General features: G+C 38.7%; 2 protein-coding genes across 2 annotated transcripts; both read right to left on the reverse strand.

Moving 5' to 3' along the window:
• Positions 1 to 15,596: 15,596 nt before the first annotated feature.
• Positions 15,597 to 16,340, reverse strand: LOC149143086 (uncharacterized). Its single transcript, XM_089451669.1, has one exon. It carries the CDS (start codon positions 16,338 to 16,340, stop codon positions 15,597 to 15,599), a length of 744 nt encoding a protein of 247 aa, XP_089307795.1.
• Positions 16,046 to 17,249, reverse strand: LOC149143087 (uncharacterized). Its single transcript, XM_089449392.1, has one exon. It carries the CDS (start codon positions 17,247 to 17,249, stop codon positions 16,383 to 16,385), a length of 867 nt encoding a protein of 288 aa, XP_089305518.1. The 3' UTR covers positions 16,046 to 16,382.
• Positions 17,250 to 21,144: the final 3,895 nt, after the last annotated feature.

Raw genomic sequence — 21,144 nt, forward strand, 5'->3', positions numbered from 1 at the left:
AGAGAGTCAAGGAATGTGTACAAGAGGTTCCAACACTTCGAAGGAAGAGGAAGGTGAAGGTGAGTTCTAGGTTGAAAGGGATCAGTCCCAACTCGACTAGGAACACGCCACACAAAGGACATGCACAACTTCTGGTGGAGTAGTCCACTCAGATGCTGCAGTTACAACATATAAGGTAAGATAACACAAACAACAATCACATCAGTTCGAGACGAGTGTGATGGTTGATACAAAAAGGTTCATGAAAAAGGTCTGTTTGATGTCCGGTAGAGCACTCGACACAGATGGTGACAACATTAACAACATATGCAACACATTAACAAAAAAAATCATATAATTGCATACAAATCATTTCATATAAAAGTATGTAAGTCAAACAACATACATCATTAAGGAAATCGGAACAATCCAACTACAATAAAGACATATGCATGAAAATGTATTGGCTCTTATTATTAAAGAAGTGTAAGTCACAATCATACAATACACCATGTAAAACTTCTATCCCCAATAGTGGAACGTTACAGCCACATCTGCCTACTCCTCCAAAGAGATGTACTAGCTCCGTGCAGTGGAGAAGCCAAGGCACGTTACAATATTATCCAAGCCTTCTTCAAGATAGTCTTCATAGAAGCTTGGCTAACCAAAAGTGTTTACAATGAGTTACAAGGGACTATTTATAACAAAATGTGGGGTGACCCTTGACATTACCCTTTATGATAGTTCAACTACCCTCATGACTCTTCACCTACTCTATGACTGTTACATCCAACTATTGACACTCAACTTACACTTGACATGACTCAACATTACAATGCACATGTACTCATGTGAGACAACATGGCTTGAGTAAGCTTTGCAAGACATCACTGACACTTGGTTCGCTATGATGAGACCAACTCTTTGACATGCTTGTGATGGTGAAGTTGGTGAGTTGATGCCAAGCTTCATGATTCGTGATGGTGTGCATGTACCTCATGGTGACATCTTGCTAAAGCGAACTCCTGCCTCCACTGCAACCGGTGCATTGGTTCGGCTGCTTCATCCAACTCATCTGCTAACATGTGCATGGTATTCTTGGGTACAGTTGAACCAGAAACACACTAATGCATAGTGTTTGTGTTGATCTTCAAGTGTGTGTTGGTGGTCATGCGCATCAAATTGCCGAAGTGCATGTTCAACCCTAGTTGGACTTGCTTCTTGTCTTCGCCTTGGTGAGTGTGTTGAATGGGTTTGATTTCATGTGTGCACTCAATGACATGCATGCTACTAGGTCCTTTGCATGTGATCAAAAACACTTCTCACCATCAGGGTTAAGAATGATGATAAAAGAAGAGAAATCAAGACAGAATAAATACTTATGAGGGAAAAATTTTAGGAACACACTGTCGGCTAGAATCTTAAATTAATTTTAATTTTAATTTTATTTATCATATTAACTATTAAAATTAAAATTAATTTAAGATTCTAGCCGACAGTGTGTTCCTAAAAATTTTCCCTCATAAGTATTTATTCTGTCTTGATTACTCTTCTTTTATCACCATTCTTAACCCTGATGATGGATCCCATTTGGGATTTGAAACGTTGGTATAAAAATGTTCATACTGTGGATTCTACGGTCAATAATTCGAAAGATACAAACCACAGATCTCTTAAATCCAAAAACTTCTCACCATGTTTTCTTTGTGTCAGCTGTTGGGATGGATCCTTAACTTTAACTGGTGTAGTTTGATCCGTGAGTGAATGTTGTTCCCATTGATGTTCCTGTTCTTGTTGAAACTCATTGGACTATTTGTGCAGCTTCATGTTGTTCTTGAGTTGCTTCTTTTGCACATCTAACTCCTTCTTTGTTCCATCTTCTGACTTAGCGTGATATTCATGTCGCGCCATCACTTCATAGCCTGAGTCTCCAAAGTTTCTTTCATTATCAGTGGATCTACTTCATCTTGCAACTTTGCTCTGCCTTTATGTTGTCAATAACCTTCCTCTTGCATTCATTGTGTTTTCTTCATTCGCCGCGTTCATTGAATTTGGTATGCTACCTCCAGTTTTTGTTCATGATGCTTCTCACTGTGATGCTGCTGCTTGATGTCCTTGTCCACAAACAACTTGATGTCTTAATGAGTAGGCAAGCTCATAGACACTTGATTGACTGCATCCCCAAGCATGCTCTGAACGGTGTCTTTGTCTCTACTCTCTTGGAAGCCATTGTACCTATACTGCTGAGAGGCAGATGAACACCTGAGATACCTGAAGACATGGCAACACTCATAGCAAGTAATCTTTCCGTTGAAATCCAGAATGAACATCAGAACTGACTTGCAATGTACCTGGGTGAATGATCATGAAGGTTGCACAATTTTGGCTTGGAGGTCGAGAGACTGATTTCCAGGGCTACACAAGGCATAGTCCAGGCTATTGAGAGACTAACTGACTACTGGAACTATGTAATGCACAGTCCAACCTCGCTACTAACTACTGTAATTGTGCATTGCACAATTACATCTGGGAAGGATTGCTGGCCCAGGGATAAACTTGTGCAATTTCTTGAGCCAAGCAGTGATTGTCCTTCAGAAATGTGAAAAATAGTCCTAGAGGCCAGCGTTGGGAAGGAATGTGAAAATATGGACAGGAAGGTGAGCCTTCCTTCCCCAGATTGTGCAATGTATCCTTGGTGAAGGCAGAGTCCGGGCCAAGGTTGGCTCGACTCGTCGATGGGCAACTGAAAGCAACTAAGACATTAAATGCATGGCGATGCTAAGTGATAGAAAAAGTGATTAATATTGCATGCAAAACATGAATGAAATATTCAGAAAACAGATCAACATGCATGTGGGTGAGGCAGTTCACCAGTTGGGCAAATGTCAGTGCAAAACAGTTTCATGAATTCGACAGTAATGAGATAGCAACAAAAATTGAAACAGATCTAGGACAAGCTATAATACATGTAAATGGTAGTAGGCATTCAAAGAAATCAAGCAAACAAGACTCACACAAGAAAATACACAAAAAGTGACAGAAATGCAACACAAGGCATGGGAAGTGAGCTTACCCCAAAATAGTTGAGATGAATGTTCCAACTGCTCCTAGATGTGATGTGGGATGTCAGAGCTACAAGGTTGATGTGAGGAATGAGCTCTGCAACATCCGGTTGATGAGTTTTTATAACATCGATGTTGTGACACACATGCCACAAATGTAGGGGAAGCGACACTTGGAGGGAGGTTTCTGAATCATTCCTTGCATGTAACCTCCAACTGCTAAACATAGATCCCTGAAATAAGGGATGCCTTTGCATGTTTCCTTGGGAGAAATAGCCCATGCATGCAAGTATGTTTGGCTCAATCTGGGAGGGAATCGATCAACTCAGTTGCACATGCAAGAGACTGCTTGACTACTGGATAAAAAAGCGCATTTTTGGCTGGGAGTTGGGCTAGCTGCTTAGGAGATTTACAAAATTTCTGGGCTGAGTAGCTGACTGATACCCAGAATTGCACAAATCCTATGCTAAAAAACCTATTGTTGGGAAAATTTGAGCAAATCGTGCTAGGAGGGTTGGCTGGCAGGATTGCAGAATCCTAGATCCCAGCAGGCTGTTAGAGAGGATTCACAATTTCTGGAGGGAAGGTTGGCTTCCCTCCAGAAATGAGCAATTTTCAAGGGGAATCTGCTCAGCCTGCAACTGGACCAAGTCCGCGCGAGTAGACTGTGAAGGGAAAAGATCAAACTGTGATCAACAAGCTGCCTTTGAGCAAGAAAGACACTAAAGCTTGAGGACTTGACGAAGCAAGGCAAGTTGTTGTGAAGGTTGGTAGGGAGGCTCCAAAACAGACTAAGGAAAAATTTTGGAGGGTGGTTGTAGCCACTACAACATAATATAAGAATGTGCTCCATAACATATTTATTTTTGCATTCATGATCATGAGAATTAATATAGAATTCCAAGAATATAATTTTTATTCCAATAGAACAATACAATTAAATGTAAATACTTTTCTTAATCAAAATTTTGTCCTAGAGAATTTGTTGTGTAAGATTGATTCACCTCCTAACTAAGAGAAAATTCCATGGATTCCCACCCCAAGCTAGGTTACGGTTCCAATAATGTGAAATACACCTACAAGCTCTTTATCACACTCAATCCATGCCACTATTCACTAGTCTTTCCAAAATTATACACCTACCATAATTCTCTTGAATGGAAGATCTTTAAGCATCTCAACCAACAATCGTTTTTCCTGATGGACATACTTCTTTAAGCCATCATAAAACAAGCTTATCCATTTCCATTCGCTTCTAGTCCTTTAGGAAATCCATGATCATGATCTTGGGGTCTAAGATCTAGGAGGATTGAATTCTAATAGAGGAGGAGAAAAAACATACATATCTATGGTGAAAGTAGTCACAAGAACATTGATAAACATGCAAGATCTAAATACATCACAAAAATATGAAGAGAGAGAGAGTTGGAGAAGAATAATTACATTAAGAAAAACTATTACATGCAATGAGGCTAAGTTTTGGATCTCTCCATATCAATCTTCACCCTCTTCCTATTTCCTTCTTATTGTTGAGAAAATGCAACAAGAAAGTCCCAATATGATTTTGCCTTGGTAAAATTGAGAAAATCCAAATTTCCACATCAGCAGACAACATGGATGCAGTTAACTTGTGTGAAATGGATCTTGTCACTCAATTAGATTAGTAAATTCAAGTTAGATGGCTTGGATTTTAGTTAAGCATGTGTGATTACTAATTTGTATCAATCAAGGTCAATTATTTCAAGTTATTTTCAGTTAAAATAATTCTAATTGTTGGAGGAACTAGTGGAAGGTTAGTTGTGTAGTGAGACTTCAATCTAACTCAGTGATTGTCTAGTTAACTAATCAATCAACCCAAAATAGCTAGTGCATGCAAAGAATTCTAGTTCCCCAATTTTGGTGGAGATTCAAAGGCAGTGTAACATTAGTTGTAGACTAGTCTTGTGGGTACAGGTGTTGCCTGTAGTCAAATGATCAACCTTGGGAATTACGCAATAAATTTGGAGGAAATTCCTAGGCCTAATTTCCTTAGGAATTGTGCAAAGAAATAGGGTCCAATGAGAGGAAGAAATTGACTAAGTCTGGGTCATAGCTTCTCAATGAGAAGAGAGTGAGGTTATTAACTTGTAGATTGAGCTTAGATTGAACTAGAAATTGTAATACATCTCTATTCATTAGATTAATGCAAGCAGACATAAGGGATTTTTAGAAGATTTATTTCCCTTAGAAAAATACTATGCATGTGTGTTCTTTCTTATGGCATGTCTATGATTGATGTTCTAAATTATGAATTGAATTATGCAGAGTAGTAGAGTAGGATTGTGTCTTGTTATTTAGATTAAAATTTCATGAGTAGTGGCATTTCTACACCATAATATCTACATGGTATCAGAGTTGGATTCACATTAGAACATGAATCTCAAATTTGGTTCTTAGGAGGTTTGACTTAGCTATTCAAAGTAGCGGGATCTCTTCAGATTTGGGAAGATGACATTCAACAATTTGAGACTAGAGTATGCCTTGGAAGGAAAATCTAATTTCATTGCATGGAAATATCACATGGAGGTGGTATTGGATGACAATGGATTGCTATAATATGTCAAGGCAAACATTGCAAAACCACAAGCATCTGATGCACAAAACCTACCTCAATAGAAGAAAGATGTAACCAAGGTGAGGAGAATAATCTTGAGGGAGTGCAAGACCACACTGTCTCAAATCTCCATGGGAAAGAAACTCCTTACACAATGTGGTATACATTGATAGATCTATTCTAGAATAGTAGTGATCATAGAAAATTAACCCTCAAAGATAAACTTCAAAATATCAAGATGCAAAAGAATGACACTATTCTATACTATTTGAGTAGATTTACACAAGTTCATGATGAACTTTGTAGGTTATAACCCTATACAAAAATTACCTGCAAATGAATTCTTAAAAAACATAAAATATACAATGGAAAGAAACAAAAAAAAAAAAATACAAAAATATTTTCCCCTAAATCCCAAAATCAGGACTACCGAATTGATTTTTCATCATATTCCTTTGAATGTTACAATACATATATATACATGCCAAATCATTCATAAACCCCAATCCATTAACCCTGGATTAGAACATAATCATAGTTCCCTTGAATGTATCTACAAAATACCATGGGCAGAAAAACATCATGCCCAAAACCATGTGTGAAACCCATGCACAAAACCATAAGTAGGTTTTCCCAACTTATATAGGGTCCAATTGTTTTTCCTGAGGTGCTTTCCCAAACCCCATATAGGGGGGCTACCGCCCCCTTGAAGACCCCTTGTTGCGCTCGGTGCAATGAACAGGGGGGTTATTGCCCCCCGCCCCCCTCCCCGTGACCCCCTAGCGCGTCCGACTAGTTGTGGAAAGAATATAACACACACCCAAAAAGCTTGTAGGGGTTGGTGTTAATGTTGAAAAATATGACTTGGTAATCCTAGCTCTTCTAGGCCTTCCCAAAAATTGGCATAGCTACGAAGACGCGATGATTGAGAAGGAGAAATTACCAATTTTGGAATGCTTATGGTCTAATTTGGTACAAGAGGAGATAAGGCATAATACTAAAGATGGAACTTCATCTAAGGGCGAGGATAAACAAGAAATTGCATTGGTTGGAAAGGGAAAGAAGGGTAAAGGGAAGAAATCTCAAACCAAACTGGAATTTAACCAAGGGGGTAAGAAGAAAGACATGTCCAAAATAAAGTGCTTCAATTGTCATGAATACAAGCACTGTGCCACAAAGCGTCCACACAAAATTTCAAGTAAGAAGAAATTAGGAGGAGTAGAAAGTGAATCTTTGGCTTCACAGTTCGAGCTTAACTTCACCCTTATCGCATGCATGACTAGAAAAATTATGGGAAGTGTGTGGTACTTTGACTCAGGTACATCGTTCCACATGACAGTGTGTAGAGAGTTTTTCAGTGACCTGGAGGAGAAATATCTCCAGATGCACATCGATTTAGGGGACGATGAAAGGTATAGTGCAACAAAGATTGGTACAACCACCTTTCAGAGGGAGTCAAGATCCCCTCTTATACTCAAGGATGTCATGTTCATTCAAGGCCTAAAGAAAAATCTCATCTATGTTGCAGTTTTGGAAGACCGTGGTTATGATGTAATCCTCAGCAAAGGGAAAGAACTCCTGAGATACATAGCCACGGGACGGGTGAAGCAGGTTGGGGTTCATGTGAAGAACTTGTATAAGCTAGATGTGGAATATTGTGTTGCATTAAATAGTAAGGTCGAGAAAGTTCAAGCCGTGATGTCGGTAAACTTTGGAATATAAGATATGGCCATTTGCATCATGGCGCCCAGAAGATTATGTAGCAAATAACCATTGACCTCCCTAAAGGAGCACTTGAGCAACAAGATGCATGCAAATATTATACCTTGGGGAAGTATGAAAAATACACATTCCATGATCAGGATAGAAAAGCACATGTAGTCTTGGAAAGGATCCACTCTGATGTTTGTGGACCTTTTTTGATAGCTTCCACTATGATATACAAATATTTTTTCATTTTTATTGATGACTTCTCAAGGAAGTGTTGGATCTTCTTCATGCGGAAGAAGGATGAGACATTCTCCAAGTTTGTATAATTCAAGGAACTAGTTGAGAAAGAAATTGACAAGAAGGTGAAGGATCTCAGGAGTGATAATGGAGGTGAGTACATTTCAAAGGAATTAAAAAATTTATGTGTGAAAGAAGGAATTCAAAGAGAGTTGACAACACCCCACAACCCACATCAGAATGAGGTAGCTGAGAGAAAGAATCAAAGCATTGTGGGAGCGGTGAGATCTATGTTACATGATCAAGGCCTACCAAAGCATTTGTGGGTAGAGGCATGTAACACAACAATGTACTTGAACAACTAGAGTCCTCATCAGATTCTTTGTATGATTAAATTGGAGGAGGTCTTCTCGAGAAGAAATTTGGATGTGTCACACTTTAGGGATTTTGGAGCCTCTGTTTACTGCCATGTCTCCAAAGAATCAAGGAAGAAGCTTGAGCCGACAAAATAGTTGGGGGTATTTGTAGGTTATACAAAAACTCCTCACAACTACTGTGTGTACTTACCTTTCCTCAAAATGATAGTTGTGCGAAAGGGATGTAAAGTTTTATGAGGAGAAAGCAATAAAGTGCTCTCTTGAGAGGGAGCTTTAGATCCCACTAGAAGAGGAGCTTTTAGATCCAAAGGAGGAGCCTGAATAAGTTATGGAGCAACGAAAAATTGAGGAGTAGAGAGTGGAGACATCCACTCAAAAAAAACCATCTAAAGAAGGGAGAAAAATAACTAGGGAAGCTAATAGACATGTTCATGATGTTAGGGAGAATACTTCAAATTTGTGCATGCCAAGGAGGTCACCTGCGAGGTACATTGGCTACATGGATCTAATGACTGAGCTTGTAGAGACTGAGCCATCCTCTTTCAAGGAAGTTGTTGAGAAACTTGTATGGGATGATGCGATGATGGAATAATACAAATCCATTGTAAAGAAATGTGTTTGGGAAGTGGTGCCAAGACCTATAGATAAATCAGTAGTGGGTTCGAGAAGGATCTTCAAGGTTAATCATGCAATAGACGAAATCATAGACAAGTATAAGGGCATATTTTTGGCCAAAGGATTCTCTCAAGTTGAGGGAATTTAATATGAGGAAACATTTGCTCCCATAGAAAGTCATTCATCCATTAGATCAATTATTGCACTAGATATGCAGAGGGGGTGGAAGATCCACCAAATGGATGTAAAAAAAAAACTTCTCAATGGTGTTATTAAGGAGGAGGTTTACATCAAGTAACCAGAAGGTTTTAAGACATTTGATTGAGAGTCTCATGTGTGTAGACTCAAGCGACAATTGTACAATATCAAACAAGCACCTCATGCTTGTTACACCAGGATTGACATCTATCTCACTAGTTTGGGCTTCACCAAAAGTGAAGCAGATGTGAACCTCTATCATATTTTGGTAGAAGGTAAATTGCTTATTATTGTCTTATATGTTGATGATTTAATATTAACTAGTGATGAGCAGCTAATTAGATCTTGCAAGGAGGACATTGCAAGGGAATTTGAAATGAAGGACATGGGTCTCATGCACTACTTCCTCAGGTTGGAAGTATGGCAAGGCGATGGGAAATTGTTTGTGTCTCAAGGAAAGTATGCAAATGAGATACTATAGAGATTCTGCATGGATAGTTGTAAACCCATGCTAACACCTCTAGAGACCCACTGGAGGAAGGAGGATGTCACTTCAAGTGAAGAAGTGGATGTTACCATTTATCAATAGCTAGTGGGTTCACTAATGTATCTTGTGAACACACGACTAGATATGTGCTATGTAGTCAACCAGCTAAGCCAAGCTATAGTTAGGCCAACCAAATTATATTGGAAGGAAGTTAAGCATGTTTTATGGTACCTCAGAGGCACTACCCATTTTAGATTATGGTACAGACATATAGAGGGAGTGAAGTTGTGTGGCTTCATAGATATATATTGGGTAGGGAGTCCATTTGACTGAAAGAGTACATCAGGTGTAATTTTTAGTGCTAGGTTCGCAATTATTTCTTGGTACAACAGGAAGCAAATATCTATTGTGCTCAGCTCAGAAAAAGTAGAATACATGGTTACAAATCAAGAAACATGTGAGACGATTTGAATGAAAAAGATACTTGTGGGACTATTTGGTCAGATGATGGATCTAACTATGATCTATTGTGATAATCAGAGTTGTATTAAGCTCTATGGGAATCCTATATCTCACAGTTGATCCAAGCATATAGATATCTAGTATCACCATTTACGAGATTATGTGTAGAGGTGGATAATGTTGGTACAATACATTCTGACAGAGGAACAAGATGCTAACATTTTGACAAAATCTTTGTCAAGAGGGAAGTTCAAGTTCCACAGGTGTAGGATAGGAGTTGTTGACAATCTATTTCTTACTGAGAGGGAGTGTTGAAAAAATGCACCAAGAAAGTCTTAATTTGATTTTTCCTTGGTCAAATTGAGACAATTTGAATTTCCACATAAACAGAAAACTTGGATGTAGTTAACTTGTGTGACATGGACCTATTCACTGATTTGGCTTAATAAATTTGAGTTAGAGGGCTTCGAGTTCAGTTAAGCATGTGTGATTGCTAATTTGTAGCAATAAAGGTCATTTATTTCAAGTTGTTTTCAGTTAAAATAGTTCTAACTGTTGGAAGAACTAGTGGAAGGTCAATTATGTAGTGAGACTTCAGTCTAACTCAGTGATCATCTAGTTAACTGATCAATCAACCCAAAATAGCTAGTGCATGTAGCGAATTCGAGTTTTCCAGTTCTGGTGGAGATTCCAAGGCAATGTAACATCAGTTGTAGACTAGTTTTGAGTGTACAATGTCGCATGTATTTAGATGATCAACCTTGGGAATTGTGTAAGAATTTTGGAGGAAATTCCTAAATAATAGGGGTCTAATTTCCTCAGGAATTGTGCAAGGAAATAGGGCTCAAGTAGAGGCATAAATTGACTAAGTTTGGGTTAGATCTTCTTATTGAGACGAGATATAGGTTATTCACTTGTAGGTTGAGCTCAGATTGAGCTAGCAATTGTAATACATCTCTATTCATCAGATTAATGCAAGCAGGCATAAGTGGTTTTTAGCAGATTTATTTTCCCTATAAAAATATTATGCATGTGTGTTGTTTCTTATTGCATGTCTGTGATTGATGTTCTAAATTGTGAATTGAATTCTGTAGAGAAATAAAGAAGGACTGTGTCTTGCGATTTAGGTTAAAATTTCACGAGAATATGTAATTCTACACCATAATTTCTACACTTATAAGGTGTCTCGTTGATAGAGTCAACTTCAGTTAGGGTTTTCTTTGTTAATTACACATATATCAAGTTCCCTTTTACATTTAAATGTGAATTTATGACTTATACACATGAACTTAGAATATAAACCCCCCTAATATTCAGATAAATCCTCCCCCCTTAGAAAACGATGATCCCCATCATTCACCCAAGCTAAAAAAAGAGGGACCCCATTAATTATAATATGTTATGAGCCAATGAAGAGAGAGAATACACATAGATCTTCCATGAAACTAATCATAAGGACATTGATAAAAATTCAAGGACTAAATATATCACAAAAATGTGAAAAGAGAGAGAGAGAGAGAGAGAGAGAGCCAATTTTGGGTCCTCTCCTTCTCAACCTTCACTCTCTTCCTGTTTACTTCTTAGGGTTTTCTCCATTAGTTACACATCTATCAGTTCCCTTTTACATATAAATATGACTTTATGATTTATACATCCAAATTTAAACTATAAACCCCCATAAGATTCATATCAATCCATCTCAATAATTATAATAATGCATGAAACAAGAGTGAGAGCCAATAGATTTCCCCTAGATGGTCCAGTCAACTGCTGCGCCTCAACGCATTTCAGGGAGAACTAGCTAGCTCTGGGTTCGAGTGGCATTTCACCCCTAACCACAACAAATCCGCTGATTTTTCAACATCAGTTGGTTCGGACCTCCACTTAGTTTCACCCAAGCTTCATCCTGGTCATGGATAGATCACCTAGGTTCGGGTCCATAAGCAGTGACAATTGCCCCATGAAGACTCGCTCTCGCTACGGCTCCGGTGGATTCCCTTAACCAAGCCACTGCCTATAAGTCGCCGGCTCATTCTTCAACAGGCACGCGGTCAAAGATCTAATTTTCCTCCCACTGCTTGGGAGCTTACGGTTTCATGTTCTATTTCACTCCCCGATGGGGGTTCTATGGGAGACCAATAATGGCAGTCCTTGGCTTAGACACAATCTAATATCAACACATACATAATGGTATACATGTTAGTATCTTCCCTAACCCCAATAGGCATTATATCCATAGATCATTTCTTTATTCTTGTCACCAGAGCATCTAACATAGACAAATTTATTCCAACTCAAGTTTCAAATTGCTAAGAGAATGTACTACTATCATGGAATAATGGTGGACCTCTTAGTGGAATATCAAAAAAACGATGGAATGGTTAAAAAAGGAATAATATGATCTTCCTATCAATATTTATATACCTTTTGGTGTTTCATGGTAGTAGTATGCCCTTTCACAAAGAATGTGACATATTTTATTGCATTAAGAGGCGCATTCTACAGCCTAGTATGACTCCGATGTGTAAGTATGTCACGTCCTAAAAAAATAACAATTTTTTTTTTTTATTAATGTCAGCCAAAACATTAGGTTAAATCTTAAATTATATATAGCTTGAATCTTTAGATTATATATAACTTTTTTGTTTTATTAATAGATTAATATTAATTATTAAAATAAAACTATGTATTGTTATATATAATTTAAATGGATACTAAATTATATCATGCTTTTAATAGTTCCTTTTATCATATGCATGAATTTGGATGGATGCTAAATTTATCTTTAACAAAAAAATTTACCACATTAAAATTCCAAATTAGGTAAAATATTAAACATCTTTACTTAGATTTACTAAAGCCAATACTATCTCTTAAATCAAAGGAAAAAAGTTAATTCAACACAAAGAATCAGAAATCTTGCTCCAAAATCTTTTAATATTTATTTTAATTAAATATTTGTAAAATGAATTTTTAAAGGGCAAAAGCATATCCTATGGATATATTAAATTCTTTAAAGACATAAATATTTCCACATCAAAGTTATAATATTTGAAAATATCAGTTTGATGTAGTTTTATTATAAATTTTCTTATCATGTCATAACAAACATTATTAAATCTAATATTAATATTATTAAATTTAATATGATATTAAATTTGTTATAATAATATATATTAATATATCATGATATATATTAACTCTAGATATATATATATGGAGGGAAGAACAAAGACATAAAGTGATAGAGGTGGAGACATAGAGGGAGTGACAAGGGAGAGATGGAGATAAAATGAAGGAGAGGGGATAAGAGGAATGAAGAGAAAGAGTATGAGAAAGAGAGGAGTGAGAGAGGGAGAGAAGGGTAAGAGAGAGAGAGACACACACAAAGATGGAGGGGGGAGAGGGGGGGAGAGAGGGACAAGGTTGGAGAGAAGAGAGAGAGTGAGAGAGAGATAGGGGGAGAGAGAAGGAGGTAGGAGAGAAAAGGAGAGAGGGGAAGGACTAGAGAGAGAGGTGGGGAGAGGTAAGGACAGAGAGGGAGGGATAGAGAGATGGAGTTAGAGGGGAAGAGAGGGATTGAATAAGAAAGATAGATTGATAGAAAAGTGGAGAGAGAGAGAGATAGAGGGTGTGACAAGGGAGAGATGGAGAGAGAGTGTGTATGTTTTGGGGTAAGATAGAGAGACAAAGAAGGAGAGATGGAAGGAAGGGGGAAGAGAAGGAGAGAGAAGGAGAGAGGTAGGGAGATAGTGACACAGTTGGAGGGTGAAGAGAGAGAGAGTGGGGGGTGTTGTTGGGAAAAGTATCCAATACAGAATGACCCTATCCCACTCTAAGGGTGATAGTACCTCAACAACAATCAAAGCAAAGCTATCTAAGATTTCTTCCTTATGAAAGTAAAATAGGGGAGAAAGAGATCCACTAACCGATGTCTTTCGCTAATGGTTGATCCAATCTTCTCTCCTTGCTGCTTGCTCCCAGCTCCTTGCTCTTTCACTGGCCCAGCTACACCAAGATCCTGCAAAATGGCAAGAGAGGGAGACTACAAGAAGCATACATTCATAATTGATTCAAGGTGTTATCACAAAATCAAGCACTGAAGGCTGCCAATCAGCAAGACTCTGTGAAACTATTTCAAACCAGGCTTTTGACTAAGGCTTAGCCTCCTTAGTCTGAGAGGGCTCTCTCAAAGGTTATGAATGTAGACTTATGACAAGATGGCTAACTCTTATAAGACACATAAACAAGTATGCTGGCTGGACAACATTGAATTGATTCCCATTGGGCTTATGGAGTCACTCATATCTCAGTAAACAACAACACTATCTTTCATAGAAGTCAGGGCACTTTACATCTAAATGTTCAAACATAACTTTGAAACCACAGTTTGCAAAGGCATACAGGAAGTCAGAGCATGATCCATGAGTTCTGAGTGATTATGCATTAACAAAACTGTAAAAGAACATTAAAGAAAATATACCATCACACATTTGAACAAGAAGATCCTTTGTGAATCCTGAGAAGAAAAAACAGTCATTTGCATTACTGAAATCTGTTTATACATAAACCAAAACAGTCCTCTCCAAAACATCCAACCCCTTGTCTATCTTTGTTTCCACTATTTATAAAGTGCTTATTCTATCTCATTCGAGCTTCCTCCTCCAGCATGAGGGGAGCTCGAGGACTACCTATGATGACACCTACTAACTTTTAACTAACTAATAATTATAGTTGATTACTAATTGACAGCGCTGGAATTATAAAACAATTAAAATTCTAATTCCACCAAATCTTCTAGACTTCTAAATTAAATAGAACTTAAACTCCATAACAGCCTTGATCTTCAATCCCCTTCGTTATTTGACATCTGGAATCTGGCTGAGATAGCTGTGATGAACCTTTAATTCTCCATGTTTGATTTTAATGACACATCTTCTCGGTTACCCTGAAACATAGGTCCCTGTTTGTCGGTCTTTGATGTGCTTCATAATTTTCGAATCCAAAGATCTTCCTCTAAACTCCTCACAAAATTGAATAGCTGCTATTGCCATTCTTCAGTTTCACCTTTGCTATGCTGGGATTCAGAATCACATTCTCTGTATCCTCCATAAGGCTAGAGTGGGTTACCTTCTTTTCCTCATCAATGATCACCTCAATCTTAGGCCTAACATAATTATTAAGAACTGAAGCACACAAAATCGATGCCCTTTTTATATTTTTTATCTTTGTCTCATCCTTTGTCCTTGCATTTGTTCATGTATCTCAGGGTACGTGCTGCCTCATCCACAAGCTCAACCAGTCCACTCTTGGTCATTCGAAATGCCAGGTTAAGATATCCAATTGAATCGCATATTACAACGTCAAAGAATTGTAGAAGCCTTCTCTTTAGCTCCAATGACACATTGCCAACAGACTGAGATTGCATGAAAATACCCTTCTCTAAAGTACTGGAAATTGCAATGAAGTCTATGACAACACGAAAGGCTTGAAACCCTGTCATTTGGCCTGTGATGCACTTTCCACCTCCTTCTGTTTTTAAGTATGCTAAAATTATAGATATAATGAATCCATTCAAACAATCAGGTCCATTGATAGAATTTCTCTGTCTAGCCCAAACTTTAAGTAATAATAATGCTTCCACAAAAGTTTTTGATCCAGAAATGTTATTTTTAAGGATAATACTGTTGGAATGATCCGTATCACAAAGTCATTTGCAGTGTCATTGTCCATCTCTCCTGGATGTATAATCAAAATTGGTTTTCTGGCATCATCTTGAAAAGTTGACCAGCCAATGTTCTTAACAACAGAACACGAGCTCAGATGCTTTTTAATCACTACGAGATACAGACACCTCTTGGCATGATAGCGATGATTCAAAAAATCTTTTTCATGAAAACAAGCTTTGGGGATTTCAGAAGATGAACAGTCTTAACAAGACCAGTACCCGCATTGGCAACCTCCTCCAATATATTTCTCACATCAAAAATTGTTGGATTAGGTTCTTTACGTTTTCTCTTTTGGGCCGCATCCTTTGAAAAGGGAACTTCCTTGTTCCATGTTAGGCCAATAACCTTACTTCCAAAAGCATCATGCCAGATATTAAAAACTTTTGGCATGTCAGTCTTCAGGTCATGCAGGAAATATTTCACTGGATCAAAGCCAACTAGCAAGTGGTTCCTGGCTTCCTGAAATCCCTTCCTAATCACCAACGGGGAAAGATATGGGAAAAAATCCATGCTTGCTTCCTGGGTGGTCACAGGCAGTGATCCTTGCTTAATATCAGCATTAAACAAAATTTGACTTGGATAGGCCAATTTATCTCTGTGAAGTAGAATCAAGGCATCATAGCACTGTAAAGGTGTACGAAACAAGGACTTCCACCCTTCCAGCACCTCCCCTCCAACAAGGCGAGTTAAAAGTTCAGCACTGCTTTTCGCATATGCAATAAGCCTTTTAAGACTTATATTGTCTGGAAAGAATGAGGTCCAACTCTCAGATTCCCAATCATATGGGGTTGCTATGTACATTGCTGGTCTTGTCCTATTTGCACCAGATTCTCCCAGAGAGTCTTTTCGTTTAGCAATAAACTGGGCCATAATTTGTCCTTCTTCCTTCATTGTTAAGTCTCCGTTGACATCAACAACTAAAGGAGATAAGGCCTAGTCATGATAAGCAACAGGGCGCAAAAACCTTAAGAAGCCTGTCACTCGTGAACAAGGAGCAGAGAATGGGAATGGCCTGACAAACAGATATGCAACCAATAGCTCCACCGCTTCATCTGCCAAAATTCCAGAAAACATATGCGAACAAATCCATCTTTTGGCAAGCCGCACAGTTGGCCCATAAACTGGATGCAAACCCTGCAATCCATTTAACATGCTCGAATGCTGGCTACGAAGTAGAAAATCTTTCTCCAAAGGAACACAATTGGTATTTTGTAGATTTCCAACTGGTAGGACACCAAAAATACCTTGTTTCTTTATCAGACTTTTGTCTTTCTCATACAAAATCCTGAGACGGAATGCAAACCCAGCCATCAGTAAATCTACAGCATCTTCAGCAGCTACATACAGTATGCCCCACCGCTTCTGCATACTCTCAGCAATTTTGAGACCGAAAGCAGATTTGGTTTTCTCAATTGCTATTTCACCAATAGGCCACTTCCCAGAACCTTCCAATTGAATCATGACCTCCAGAGTTTGGATACAGGTTGGCACTAATATGTCAGAATACTGCCATTTTTCTTTATCTGTGGCAAGAGGATGAGGCATTGGAGGGAATACAGAAGTATGCCTAAATGCTGAATCTAGTGGCTGAACACTAGAGATTCGCAATGGCAAGTCCTCCACACCCCGCAGGCATTTGAATAGAACATCTAATGCATCCAGCAAAGTTGGAGTGGAAGCAATTGGGTCTGCAGAAGTAGGAGCTTTGCCTCCCTGTAATAATGTAAAATCCAACTGATCTCCAACAATAGAAATATCTTGGGAGGATAAAGACAGATGTCGACAGAGAGTGTATTCCATTATCTTCTTTATTATTAAATGTTTCTCCCAGTATTCACATTCCCATACTGCTGTTTCTGCAATTATTCCATCCTTGAACCGACGCAATTCAGATTTTTCTAGCTTCCTTAGCTTCTTTCTTGACCATTGTTTTCCATATTCAACTCCGACCGACTCTCTGCATGATTAGAAACAGGGTGATCCTTTCCACGAGTACACGTATCATTCAGCACATCTATTTGCGCCATGATAAACTAAAACTTTAATGCTTCCTTCCGCAATGAACCGAGCAATCTCGTTCCTCCATTGAATAACAGCTACCATGGGACAAACAACAAGGGTGCCTTTAACCTGAGGTAATACCTTGCAATCACTAAAACTGTCACCTTCTCAGCAACATGTGTCAGTATCACAACACCTACTCGATCTAAAACACAGCAGAGTCTGATAAGTATGACAGCTGGGTGGAAAAATCTATGGATTCGAAAAAATCCCCAATTTCGTAGCGCAACCAGTGCAAAATATGAATTATGCGCTACGAAATCACCTAAAAGATGTTGCGCTGCGAAATTGCTAAAAGGATCTATGCGCTGCGGAAACACTTTGTCCTTAAGCTAGTCTGAGCAATTTTGGCAACAGAATTTTCAGTGATAACACAAGGATTAGAATAAATCAAATACACAAGCATAACAATACATCATTGAGACACATGCATATAGAAGAACCTCAAATGCTTTATTAATGGAAGAAGTAAAGTTCAGGAAGTGATACAACCATAAGAGGCCCAATCCAGAATCACCTTCCCAGCAGAAAGAAATCTCCTCTTCACCTCCTTCAAAGCAAATCACCCAATAGTTCTAAACTCAAACCAACAACAATTCTTTACATTCACAAGATTCCAGCCCCTCTAGACCTCATGAGAGAGATCTATATATAGGAGTTTTGGAGAAAGGATGAGTCAGCTTGAGACTGGCATGACGCTAACTAGTGTCCTCTCTCACTTCAGTTATTTTTCAGTTCTTGAGTCCACTTGGAGGTTCTTGCTTCCACTTGGAGATCTAGAACCTCTTACTCATCACAAGTCGAATTCCCTGATCCAAGTGTCATTTTGGAAGCTTCCTGGGCATTGACACCTTGAGGAATGACTGTGCCACATGTCCAAACTCGCCCAACGCAGGTAGCCTTCTTTGTAGTTGACATTCAACGCAGGTAGATAGTGGATCAGTTGAAATTCAGCGCAGATGCTCAGTGGAGCAGTTGACATGATCCAGAATTGGCTTGTTTTTGAGTGTTTTCAGGTGGAGAACTTTTATTCAGTGTTGTGGTTTGTTGACCTTGTTCCTCTAGGGGTAGGAACAACATGTTTAGGGACTTTGGATCCCTTAGATTATGGACATTTCATGCTTCATGATGTAAGGCACAAAAATGTCTATAACAGTTGCCCCCTAAAGTATGAGGTCGTTTATCGGGTGAAATGCTTTATCAGGAGGATCTGAAGTTCATTCAATCGCTGAGAGGTGACCTGTAATAAGATACAATACAATACATTATTTTTCATACTGCTTTCATGATCTAGCTGAGGCAGGCATTCCCATGCTCAGCTTTATAAATACATTTTTCTGTACATAGAACAGACAATCGTCTGATGGTAGACTGATATTTCTCTGCTGAAATTATCATCCTTTGAGTAGGATGATCATCTGCTGCACATGTCAATGTCTTTATTTCCTGAATATATATCGCAGCCCGGATGGATGAAACTAGATCCGGGGTCTTCAAACTCGTTCGATCTTCACTCTAAGTACAAGTCGATCCATGTGAGAATTGCGCTGAAGTCGAACATGGAAAGACATTGCTTGATTACCGGTAAATGATGTAAACCGTTAACAAGCGCGAGAGGAATCACCGATAATGATAATGACCCTCAAGTTACTGCAGTACAATTCACGTGGTGTGAATAAAGGACTTGGCGTCGAACACCACGCAAAATCTTCTGGTCGAAGGTCATTGATGTATACCTGTCGCCGGAAGTGAGAAACTTGCCATTGAGGCATGCAAGCTTCAAAGTACTGAGGGGGTTGTTCCTAGATCAACTTCTTGGATAATGAGCTGAAGGCGACAAGAAGCGATCCGTCAAAGGAGGGCCTTAATGGATCCCACATCAGTGACACGGAACGGAGCTACTGATTTTAATGGAGGTTAAAACAATCTGTGAAATATGATTCAGGGTGGCGGTCATGAAAGGATGAAAGATGATGTATGGTAGTGGATGGGACACGGTTGACTCTTTCTAAACAACATCTCTTGAACATATAATGACACTGATACGATGGATCGGTAGCATTACCCCAAATGTGGATGGTTTGGCGAGACCTTGGTGATGAGACCGGTGAATGAAACAACCCAACCCGATGTAGTACGGAGGAAAAGTGTCATGTTCAAGAGCGACTTGCTACCATTAAAGCTTTGAGGTTCTCCCAATTTTTCCCCAGTCATTTCTGACCAATACCTCTTTAGTTTTGTCAAGCTTGAGGAGGATGACATATGCTTGTTCTATAACCTGCCCTTCGGGCAAGCCCATCGCTATGTTTTAACGAGCTTAGCGATAGGGAAACTCGTTCTCGTCTAAAGACAAGTTTGTCGCTATTTAATCATTTTAACGAGTCTAGCGACAAAGACAACTCGGTCCTTTTCATTTTTAGAGAGTCTGAAAAGATACATAAAGTTAACTCCAAAATTCCTTTTTCGTCATTTAATCCCTTAAGTTCGAAAAAGTATAAAACAATACAAAAGGGATGAGTTTTCGATAACTTTAACGAGCCGAATAAAACAAGCGCTCGACCTTTTTGTGCAATAATCCCTCAGGTCCAAAAAGATTAAAATCTAGAGGAGGGATAGCTCTTCCGGTCCTTTTAACGAGCTGGAAGACCAAAACTTGGCAAACTTTTCATATTTTACGAGTCAGATGAAAAGAGCTTAAAGAAGACTCGTCTTTTGAGGAACGAGTGATAAATAGGGATAGCAACTGATTCCAGGTACAGGTTGGAATTTTCCAATCACGGCAGTGTCACAAGGATGGCTAGGTGAAATCACTCTTCGCAGCTGTTTCTCAAAATGGGTAAACAATCATATGGAGGTGAACGATCGGCCAAATGAAAGTGGAGGTGGCAGGTGCAAAACACGACCAAGGCTTTTTATGGCTGATAAATTTACGATCACAGTGGTTATTTATCGGGATAGGTTCATTTTTTATTTAAAAATGAGCTTAAACTCTGGAGGAAACATTGCTCACTGCTTATATTTATTTTTTAACGAGCATGAAGACCGCGTTAAAACTACTCGGATCTTGCATTTATGTTTTAACGAGCATGAACTTTATGCTAAAACTGCTCGAATATATGGTCAAATTTTGATTTTTTACCATTACTAGCTTTTCTCTTTTCAAGGATAGTACTGCATTCTCAATTGCTGCAACAAACTTTGTTAGAAATGAATAATATTTGCATGAAAATGAGATTATAACCCTAATATTTCGCTTTGAACTACGTAAAAAGCCATTAAAAGGTGTTTTTACCTCTCATTTTACCATTTCATTTGCATTTGGTTTGTTCGAGCTCTGGAGGTGCCTCTTCCCCCTTGATTTTCACCAGCTGATTCGGGGAGATTCTGCGGACGATTTTCAGTGCCTTCTGGACCAGGTAGGAGCTAAACCCTAGCTCTTTCTTTTCATGGTTTCCTTTTTCAGTTAATTTCCCTTACATGGCGAGAACAAGAACATGAAGAGGAGGACATGATTGCCCTCCATGACCCTGTCACGGTGAACGCGCTGCGGAATTGTGGCTTGCTGAAGTTTTTCCGTATCTCTAGCATGAGAGCACGTATCACTTTGCTGTAGTATATGCTTGATGCTTTGGAT

The sequence above is a fragment of the Pinus tabuliformis genome, chromosome X (assembly GCF_031772625.1).
Source record: "Pinus tabuliformis cultivar Carrire ecotype Pingquan chromosome X, CPIR1, whole genome shotgun sequence".
Classification (NCBI taxonomy): domain Eukaryota; kingdom Viridiplantae; phylum Streptophyta; class Pinopsida; order Pinales; family Pinaceae; genus Pinus; species Pinus tabuliformis.